The sequence below is a fragment of the Monopterus albus genome, unplaced genomic scaffold, assembly GCF_001952655.1.
Source record: "Monopterus albus unplaced genomic scaffold, M_albus_1.0 scaffold14.1, whole genome shotgun sequence".
NCBI classification, from domain to species: domain Eukaryota; kingdom Metazoa; phylum Chordata; class Actinopteri; order Synbranchiformes; family Synbranchidae; genus Monopterus; species Monopterus albus.
In genome coordinates this window covers 3,196,449-3,207,529 of record NW_018127894.1, presented here as the reverse complement: position 1 = coordinate 3,207,529, position 11,081 = coordinate 3,196,449, and the positions used below count along the sequence as shown (strand labels likewise).

At 39.9% G+C, this 11,081-nt stretch overlaps 1 protein-coding gene across 3 annotated transcripts in view; it reads right to left on the bottom strand.

Moving 5' to 3' along the window:
• Nucleotides 1-2,642: 2,642 nt before the first annotated feature.
• Nucleotides 2,643-11,081, bottom strand: part of LOC109955425 (RP1 axonemal microtubule associated) — a 10,255-nt gene continuing 1,816 nt past the window's right edge. For all 3 annotated transcript variants that reach the window (XM_020591569.1, XM_020591570.1, XM_020591571.1), the window contains exons 2-5: nt 10,790-10,940; nt 8,367-9,044; nt 7,371-7,524; nt 2,643-6,990 (exon numbers count right to left, since the gene is read on the bottom strand). In XM_020591569.1, the coding sequence (XP_020447225.1) occupies nt 2,858-6,990; nt 7,371-7,524; nt 8,367-9,029 (4,950 nt within the window). In that variant the 5' untranslated portion in view covers nt 9,030-9,044; nt 10,790-10,940 and the 3' untranslated portion in view covers nt 2,643-2,857. The remainder of the gene's footprint in view (nt 6,991-7,370; nt 7,525-8,366; nt 9,045-10,789; nt 10,941-11,081) is intronic.

The window sequence follows — 11,081 nt, the reverse complement described above, 5'->3', positions numbered from 1 at the left end:
CCATGGCCTCAGATTGGGAGGTGCTGATTCTCACCCCAGCCGCTTCACACTTGGCTGCAAACCGCTCCAGTGCACGCTGGAGATCCTGGTTTGATGGAGCCAACAGGACAACGTCATCTGCAAAAAGCAGAGACAAGATCCTGTGGTCCCCAAACCAGACTCCCTCCGGCCCCTGGCTGCACCTAGAAATTCTGTCCATAAAAATAATGAACAGAACCGGTGACAAAGGGCAGCCCTGCCGGAGTCCAACATGCACTGGAAACAAGTCTGACTTACTGCCGGCGATGCAAACCAAGCTCCTGCTCCGGTCGTACAGGAACCGGACGGCCCTTAGTAAAGGGCCCCGGACCCCATACTCTCGGAGCACCCCCCCACAGGGCGCTGCGAGGGACATGGTCGAATGCCTTCTCCAGATCCACGAAACACATGTGGACTGGTTGGGCAAACTCCCATGAACCCTCCACCACCCTGACGAGGGTATAGAGCTGGTCCAGTGTTCCACAGCCAGGAACCCCAAATGAGTTTACTTAAGTACTCAAGTATTTTATTTAAGTGGCATTTTGAGTTCTTGTAGAGTACCAGAGTTTTTCACTGAATCATTTTTTGTTTGTTTCTATTATTTTCTACATTGTAGATTAATTCTACAATCATTAAGACTATGAAATAGCACAAATGGAATTATGCCTTAAGCAGTAAGTGTTAAAAAAGCAAAAGTAACATTTCATATTTTAGATTCTTCAAAGTAGTCACTATTTGCCTTAGTGACTGCTTTGAACAGTACTTGTAACATCTTAACCAGCTTCATGAGGTAGTCACCAGCAATAGTTTTCAATTAACAGATTGCCCTGTTTAAAGGTCGCCTAACCTCATCGACTACTGTTGTAATCTATGTTATGGCAACAGCCGCTCAGTTAAGTAAAGAAATCGACAATCCATCATTACCTTAAGACAAGTTCAGACAATCCAGAAAATTTCAATAAATTCTTTTCTTCAAGTGCTGTGGCAAAAACCATCAAACACTATGATGAAACTCATGAGGACCATCCCAAGAAAGCAGGACCTAGTGTCACCTATAGGATAAGTTAATTAAAGTTACTAGCTGCAGAAACTAATTGCTGATTAATGGCACATCAGTAAGACAAAAGCAGTATCTAGTCGGGGCCTCACAATTAAACAGAAAATTGTGTGTGTATCAGAACTTTGTTACAGATATTCATAGAGGCCTGACTCCTTAAGAGCTCTATATTTAACTGCCTAACTGTATATATAGTAGTTAAAATGATCAACTACAAGTGCTACTTTGCATGAATGCATCAGTACTGACTAATAATACCATATATAATAATATATTTGTCACAGGGGCCATTTTACAGTAGAACTTTTACTTTTGATAGCTTAAGTATGTTTTGCTGGCACTTTGAGTATGATTTTGAATGTAGGACTTCTACTTGCAACAGAGTATTTTATATTATTGTGCTAGAACTTTTACTTAAATGAAGGATTCTGATATTTCTTCAACCACTGATTACCAAGAGGAATTTAATTTTCTCCACCTGCAGTAAGTAGTTATTCTTAAACATACTGGAACCTGCTTTTCAGCCCCTATTTCCGTCAGTGGCAGATGTTCATTTCGGGGAATGGAGCCTCCACTGGATGCCTTTCTACCATAGTAACAACAGAGGGATTACACTGCAGGGGCTAGGTCTCCATAGTGACTGACAAAACCGTTGGAGAGTATCCAGAATGGTCACTTTGTAAAGGCCCCTGAATCATTCACTCTTTCTCTTGCTGTCTCCCTGTGTGTTTGTCTCTCTTTGTGCATGTGTGAGTGGGTTTGCAGGGAGAGACTGGGGCAGGTGAAACACCCCACACTTTAATTAGAGCTTCACTTCAAACAATAAGTTTCACTTGCATTAGCATAACGTTCTGATGGATAGCTTACCAAATATTCTAATATCAAATTTTGAATTAAATTATCCATATCCAAAGTGACACCTGCAGTCATTTAGGCATACTTATTTCAAGGATAATATCCTCACACAATCCAGTATGTCAGTGACCATCACATCACAAGTGTCACTTGCATATGTCTGACTACATCAGGGGGGCATCAATCAGACCAACAGACGGCTGCTGATGACACACTTTGTCATGCTGAATGACTAGAGTGAGATTAAAAAAAAATGTGAAGAACAAAAGAAAATGTTATTTACACCTACAATATTCATACCCTTCTCAAGGTGATTGTTTCAAAGATGGTTAGTTATCTTTTAGAGAAACGGATGGTTAAGGTTAACTTTCTATAGGAAACCCACTTCACACTTCTATGAGTTGCATTATGGTAAATGTCAAATCAAGTGTTTTTGGAGAGTCTTAAAAAGAATTTAAAACTCAGGATGTCTTGGCTTTGCTACACTGCTATTGCCATTTCCTTTTATTACTCAATCTCACCCAAGTTTCTCAGCAGTATGAAAGTGCAATACTAAATCTTTGGTGTATCTTATTTAACTGTAACTATAAATAATATATATAGAAAATAAAAAATGAAACGTTGTTTATTGAATATTATTATAACCAAAAATAACACTTCTCAGATCTCACCAGTCACCATCATTATGACAAAATTAAAGCCACTGTGTGTAAATGTACACTTTTGCTATGTTTTATAAAATAAATAAGAGGCACAACTCTCTTCAGTGACCACATACCACACAACTGTGGAGCTGCAAAAATGTTCTTATTTGATAAATTACAGAACATTTGTAGCAGCAGTACAACAAAGTAATCACAGCCAAGACAAACAGCACACTCAAGACCAACATGTATGAATAATTCTCTGAACCATAATGTCCGGCTGTCATAGTATGGGACAGTATTGACCACATCCCACATGGAGTGTGTCCTGGGACTCCTGTGGTTGCAGTACCCGACCTCCTCCACTAGATGCCCTTCTTGCTTGTGTCACAACTGAGGGCTCTCCCTCAGGATGTACTTTCCTGTCTGGTATTTTAAACTCAACTGATGTAAATGAAGACAGGCTGCCATTTTTATTTGCCCAGGCTTCAGAAGTAGCAATAGTAGGGGACACCCTGAAGCCCCTCCCTTTGACACTACTATCTTTTTTACTGCTTTTGACACTGGAATCGTCCAAAAATGGGTCTGAATCGCTTCCATGTGGCATGTAGTAGTAGGTACATTTTGGAGTTTGAGGCTTCGCCATCTCCTCGAGCCCTGATGAGGATATGACTGCAAGGGGGTTGTGCGGGGTTTTATAATGATGTGGAGAATCCTCGTTACTGTTTTCCTGGCCTGTATCGATGGAGGTGCTATCCAAATTACCATACATTCCCAGGCAGACTGGAGGAGATTTTCTTATGAGGTGGTTCTCCTTGAGCAGCCACCTTCCTTGCTCAATCAAAACCCCTTCAGTTGAATCCTTTTCTGAGGAGAAAGAAATGCACTGTGTGGCCTCTGGTGCAGCTTCAGCATCTGCATTTAATGAGCTTGCAGCACTGAAATAGGACAAATCCTCCTTTAAGGTTTTGGTCTGTGAATCATGGGCAGAGAAGTTCTCTGCACTTTTTAATCTTTGCAAGACTTCAGAATTGCTTGCACTTAGTTTGGACTTAGTTCGCTCCATGTTTGTTTTCCCACTGGGGATGTCAGTCTTATATCTGTAGACAGGAAAAGGCCTCTCTGAAGCCTCTTCTCCACTCTCTGTGACAATATCTACAGACTCCTGGGTTTTGTGTCCACCACTGTCTGAAGTTTCTGGCCTGTAGTCAGATAAATCAGAGGTGCTCGGGCTTGGGAGACAACTTAAACCATATGGACTATCTTTTCTACTCTTTGGAATAGCAATTTTCTTAGTTTGTACAACCGCATAATCTGGTTCTATCCTGAAGTTCCCCTGAGCATCGGAGGTGAATATAAGTGAAGAAGACTGTAGGGCATAGTTAATAAAGTCAAGTAACTCCTGTGATATTTCCACTGGATGTGGCAAACTGCAAATTGTTTCTTCATGGTGCTCCCCTCGCCCATCTTTTTCAGGTTCATCAACAGTTTCTATTCCATTACCTTTAGCATCTTCACACTGACCATTAGATAAAGATTTGGTTGGTGATTTAGCATTATGGATTGTACAGTCCTTAGCATCAGTATAACTGTCTACATCTTTTGCAGTGTTTTTTTCTTCTGCTTCATTCTGTGATTCTTGTTTTTCTACCTGGTCTAATCCCTCATTCATCACATTTTCCTTATCATCTTCCCTCCACTCTACATCTTCCATTTGCCCTGCTTTCATATTTTCTTCAATCTCAATTTCCTCTGCAGCTTCTCTCTCTTCTACTGATTCCTCCTCCAAACACTTTTCTATTTTCTCAAGCTCTTTCCTGCTCTGTTCCACCTCATCACACTTTTGTTCCTCTCCTACATTCTTGTCAGTGTCTACTGCTTCCTCCTCCTCATCTGGGATCATCCTTTTCTCTGTATTATCAATCTCATATCTGTCTTCCTCATAATGTTCCTCTTCCTGTTCTTGCTTTTCTCCCTCCTCCTTATTGTTTTCCTCACTAATCACTCCTGTTTTGTCCTCTTCCTCATCCCTTTCCTCAATAACCACATTCATTTCCTCCTCCTCCTCCTTCTGCTCCTCCTCCCCTTCCTCCTCCTCATCTGCCTCTTCAACTAGGTTTTCTACTTCTTTTTCCTCATCTGTCTCCTCATTAACCTCATCTGGTTCTTCTTCTTCTTCATCATCACCCTCAGTAACCACATCCACTTCTTCTTTCTCCTTCAACTCATCAGGGATGTTTTGTGCCCCCTTTATTTCTTCTGTCTCTTCATTAACCTCCTGTACTTCTTCTTCTAGATTATTCTCAATAACCACCTCTGCTTCCTTTTCATCATTCCTCACAGTAACCTCATCCACCTTTTCTTTCTCCCCCATAGCATCAGTGATATTTTGTACCTCCTTTTCTATATCCTCAGTAACCTCCTGTACTTCTTCCTCTACATCATTCTCAGTGACTGCCTCTGCTTCTTCTTCTTCCTGCACCTTCTCTTCCTCCTCCTGCTCTTGAACTATATTTTCTACTTCTTCTCCTTCATCTCTCTCCTCAAAAATATTTCCCTCTACATCATTCTCAGTAACCACTTTAGGGACATTCTCCAACCAGTTTTCAACATATGTGCGGATTTCAGAGGGTGTAGGATTAAGCGAAGGCACCAAAACACTCTCACCTAGCTCTAAAGATTTTTTAGATGATGATATTTTGTTTTCAGTTATGATTTTAGGGTTGCTGACTTTCTTTTTACCAGGCAAACGTGATTTTTTAGGTTCTAAAATGTCTGGCATTTTCTTTTTCACTCGAGGCCTTCCAGTGGGAATATTTACATTCTGGCCATTGTCTCTAGCAGCTGCTTCAGTTATGTTTTGTCGTTTAAGTGGGCTGCCTTTTAAATGTTTGGTGTTAACCAATAAGGATGAGTCCTTCCTGGGTATCATTTTGTCTTTAATTGATTTCTTAGACTCAGGTTTGTCTTTTTCTTTGTTTGACCCTTTTCTCTTTTGACCATTTTTAGCACTTCCTGATGAACTCCAGCTCCTTTTCCCCATGCTGGCATTGCTGCTGAGCTTGTGAGTAGATGAATGTTTGTTATTTTTTGAGAGGCTTATTATGCTTTCCTTTTGTTTTTTATCTGAACTGTTTGTTGAAGTTGAACTCCTGTGATTCTTAGAAGGTTTAATCATCTTTTTACTTTTCCTACATTTAGGAGTTTTTATCTTTTTTACTGTCTCCTCACTTTGGGGGTTTGTTGCTGTTTGAGCTTCATTCTCAGTCACTAATGACAGATTGTTTGTAAAAGTAAGTGTTGCCGTTTTTGGCTCCAATGATAATGATAACATGTCCTCTTTCTGCCTTTGCTGTGAGTTAGCAATGGTTGACCAGCAGCTAAAATCTATATCACAGTTACTGCTGGATGAACACTGTCCTGACTCCGTGGATGGTTTGCTATCTGGCACCGGAGTGGAACCATGCAAAGGTACACCATCTGTGCTATATTCCTCATTTGCAGAATTGTTGTTGTAGCAGCCTTGATTCGCATAAATATGCATCACAGTTTCTGTAACCTCCACCCCATTACTCTGTATCTGAAGGACTTCTGCTACTCCTGACGACCTGATGGGACAGTGGAAACCTTTGCTGCTGGCTCCTGTAGACACTGTTTGTTGAGGCGCTGTGATTGACTGGTTGTTGCTACTGTTATGTCTGAGAATGCAGGATCCCTCAGACGACTCACCATCAGCCATTCTCTTCATATAGGAATAATGGCCCATGGTGTTCTCTTGAACCCTTGACTCTGTCACCATCTTCATGCTTTCAACAGATGCTGTCTTCCTGACATATTGCGGAGCCGGTGTAGGAGCACGTTTTACACTTGTTTTTTCTTTTCCCAAAGCTGTGGAAGTGTAGCCATCATGTACTAGCTCACTGTTAAAAGTGACGCCCTTTCCAACTCCAGCAGGATAGTTCTTCTCCTTAATTTCATCCTCATTGATACTAGAGGAGTCTTTGGCAATGGCATTGTTTGAGTTCGGTGAGCTTTTGCCCAGCTCAGAAACTGAAGCACAGACAGTTCTCTTGCTAAGGCTGGAGCGGATGAGTGTGGTAGTCCAATGGAGCATCTCCTCCTCTTTAACGGTCAGGTGCACTTTCATTTCTACAGTCATGCTGCCATCTTGATTCACACGGAAAGACTTTTCAATATCATCATCCTGAGGTACAATGCAAGTATGACGCTCATTATCTGGCCCCCCACAAGTGTTTGTTGACATGTGATGATGATTGACTTTTGTTCCATTGAGCTGATGAAGTTGAGCCTTCATGCTTCCATTTTGAGACTTGTTTATCTGGTTAGCAATATAGCGCTCTGATGATAGGGACAAGTTCCTTGAGTCTCTCACACTTGAGGAAGATTTGTTGTTCTCTTTGGTTGGAGATGATTGATGAAAACACAGGGGGTTGTAAATGGTGGGAGAAAAAATATTTTAGTTCATAAAACACTTCAAGTAGTATTCATATTAGTTTGGTAGAAATATTTGGTAGAAAGAGATTGACAATTTAGGAAGTTAGTTGAGAAGACTGATACTGAAACAAAACTATCTGCAACAAATATATACTGTACAACTAGATACAAGTGATTGCTTTTTATAATTTGAGTGAACTAACTTTTTAGCTGCTAAAAAACAAAACAGGGTGAAAGTTGCTGTTAAACTCCATATATTCCAGAATACCAGATGGGCCTTTTTATGAAAATTTGCATGTGACATACTTTACAGTTTACCCATAAAATGTATTGACACGTACGAGCTCTGGGCTGCAGCATAGATGGCTCCACAGTGTACATGACCTGTGCCACTGGACCCGTTTTGTGAAAACTGTAGTTGTCTAATCTGAATGGCTCATTGCCTGCTGCCACAATGACTCCAGAGCATAAGATAAGTGCAGCAAGACTGTCAACCTGAAAGAAGAGGAGAAATATGTTTGATAGTAGGTCAATGGCAAAGTCAAAGGAAATAATTGTTGTTTAAATGAAACACTGCAGTAACTACTTAAAATTTTCCACATGTTGCACAGTATATGCAACTGAATAAGACATGCTATGTAAGTATTGCAATCCTCGGCTTTTTCTATAAAATCAAAAACATTTCAGTATGCAATATTAACTTCATGAACAGTAATGCTGTTTTTTAATGTTATTCTAAAACAGACTAGAGATCACAAACCACAGAGAGGAGTAAAAGATGCATTCAAATTTTCTCAACATTCATGACCTTTACCAGGAAACGAGTTGTTGTTGTTAAAGGACACGTGGGATTACAGAGTGATAACCCACTGGGGCTTAGGGAACCTCTTAGCACTTCTTGGAATACTTACAGTATAACATGTAAAGTAACACAGTAAATGTCCTGCTTCTTAATTCCAGAAAACATGGAACACATCCATTAAAAATTGCAGTTCTCTACAGCCATTCATTGCTTCTTGTTGCTATCTAAATCTTGGTGTTTTCTTTATAGTATTTTAAACAGAATTGTTTTGGTGTAACAGTCAAAAGCTCAAGAACAGGTACATAAGTGGACCTTGAGTTAAAATTAATTGTTTATTTCCTGTAATTCTCTACATGTTGACTTATCCATATTAGTAAATATTTGCACATAGACAGATTTTATTAAGTTAAGCCTAGATAAAGCTTAAGTATGACCCATTTCACAATTTAAAGCTGCCATTTATAATATTTCAGCACTTGCTTTATACTAGCATTAATGCAAAATTATTCCCATTTTGTCTTTACCAAATACTTACTCTTCTGCCATCTGGAGAGTAAAGTTTCAGCACTGGGAACTGAAGGATTTGAGAAAGGTAATCCAGCAAAGCATCAAATGTTGGTGCTGTTCTTCTTTGCAAAACAATTGTGCGTTTAACAGCTGGATCTCTATTTTTGATAACCACAAGCCTCTTTGGTGTCCTCACTGCCACCCTCTCAGTGACCTTTGCTGGCCTACTGGTAATATTGTTCCTTCTGCCAAACTGGAGTCCTTGACGCCTACGTCGCCCTCCTGCGCTGAGGGGTTTGGTAATATTCCATGGTACCTTTCGCCGGTTCACTTCATCCAGGTTTAAGGGCTTTACTCGTTTTTGATCAGAACACACATAAGATCCACCATCATGTAAGTCATCTAAACCCTTAACAAGGTGGATCCCATGAGGTGTGGTGATGGTTCTCACTCCAAATGGCAGAGGCACTTTCTTGGACAGAGCATCCAATAGAGCATCAAATGTTTTGAAGGTGCGAGCATTGATGACCATGCGATGCCCACTGAATTTATAGTCACCGCTTTTGTAGAAACATATTCTTTTAGAAGCTGAGGGACCAGAGATGGACTGTAATGATCGGGAGGGTAACATCTGCCCACTGTCAGATAAAAGTCCCTGAGCAGGTGGCACCTGGACAGGTGTGTTGCTCATATTGTGTGGATGTGGCTAGAAAGAAACCAGAAAAGGGAAAATGTTCTTACTGTAGTGCAGATGATCACAAACTTGCTTCAGAAGTGATACTTTTACAAAAAAAAAGTTAAACTTATAAAAATACTCAGTCAGTATAACACAAAACTATTCAACAAAATTGCAGACTACATCTTCATAAAACATTTGAATCAGCACATATATGCTAAACCTGCTTCCACAAAATAAGTGAACCTTATCACATGAATGAAATTTGTATTTTTTGCAGGACTCCTGAATTAGACTGCATTAGCTTCAGCTAGGTGTACCTAATAAACTGCAAACTGGGTGCATATATTAATATCTTATGTGGATTTATAGGAATTAAATTATAGATAATATGGTTGTAGTTGGCCTTAATGTTACATAATTAGTAGGCTTAAATCTATCATGGTAGAAAAAGGAATAGTTTTGTAGAAGAGATAAGACCTGGTGTTAGCATAGAACCCCTGTTTATCCAGTTAAAGAGGTTTCATAATGTTATAGCCTATTAATAGACTACACAGACAATGTGTTCAGTCTCACAAACAATATCACGGCAAATTAACTCATTACACAACATAATAAGCTCCTAACACCCCACCTTTACTGTGAACAACACAAGTCTAACTATGAAGATACAAACACATAGACAAAAACCATTCACAAATGAAACATATCAACTGGCCAGACAAATTACACCCTGCCAAAATAACTGACTGGCAAACAAACTTCACAGTGGAAATGTAATGAACATGGCTTACCGTATAACTCACATTTTCCCTTAATTATACAACTAAAACAACAGAAAGTATACACTTGGTATTCCTCTGAGCACTAGTCAAAGCCTCTCAGCTGCGTTTCAGGGTTATTTTGGGACATGCAACATCATGGCCAATTTGCTTAATCTTTGCTCACACTTAATCAGCATATCAACATAAGGTAACCAAGGCATCACAGAGGAGCTGTATACAGCAGACAAAAATGTATACTTTCATTAGTATGAGTTCAAAAAATTGTTGACAATATGGGTTCCTGAAGGAGTAGCACTGCAATTACATTTGATCAACTGAATGAATCAGTAGAGTAAAGGACTTTAGTATCAGAATGAGTAAGTAAATTAGGAAGGGGTGGTGAAAGTTCATGAAATGATAAGAATATTAATAAATCTTTGCCACTTCAAATAGATACCACAGATGGCTCGGACTGTTTCTAATTTGCAAGCAGCCTGTATAATCAGATTTGAGAAGTCTTGGCCTAATAGGGATTAGGTTAAAGATTTTGCACACTTGCTGACAGCACGAGGCATAATACTTTTTTTTTTGTTTGTTTGTTAACTACACAGTATAGGAAATCCACCTCCAGATTTGCAGATATACAATGCATCAGTATCTGCATTTTTGAGTTTACTGCTGCATATAATTAGTTCGAAATACAAAAATATTGTTTGGAATTCTGCAGCCAAAATTTGAGGGCTGAAAAGAATATCCAAAAGTTTGTGCCTTGTAGCAGACTCACACTTTTTGGTCTGTTAACAATGGGAAATGATTTAATTGTATCAGGGGGTGAGAGCTGAGTCAGTGCTCTGGAATATCAGACAGTGTGCCAATTACCAACTGCTCTTGACTAAGTGAAAGCTGCAAAAATCTCCCACTACCGCTGCATAGTCCCCTCTGGCTTCAAATGCTCCACTATCATCCTGGTCCTCAAAAACCCCACCATCAATGGACTAAATGACTACAGACCTGTTGCTCTGGTGTTGGTCCATCTGATGGACATCACAGGCCCACTGTGGGTTCAGCAAACAAACTGGACAGGAACAGGCTCCAGTGGACAGTTAGGACTGCAGAAAAGATCATTGGTGCCAACCTGCTCTCCTTAGATAACCTGGTACACCTAAGGGGTCAAGAGAAGGCTAGAGCCCTCACATTCAGGACACAAACTATTGTCCCATCTGCACCTTCTGATTCTGAAAAATGTTGAAAATGTTCTGACACAATTTCCCTGAGGCATAATTCCAAAACCCAAAGAAAGTAC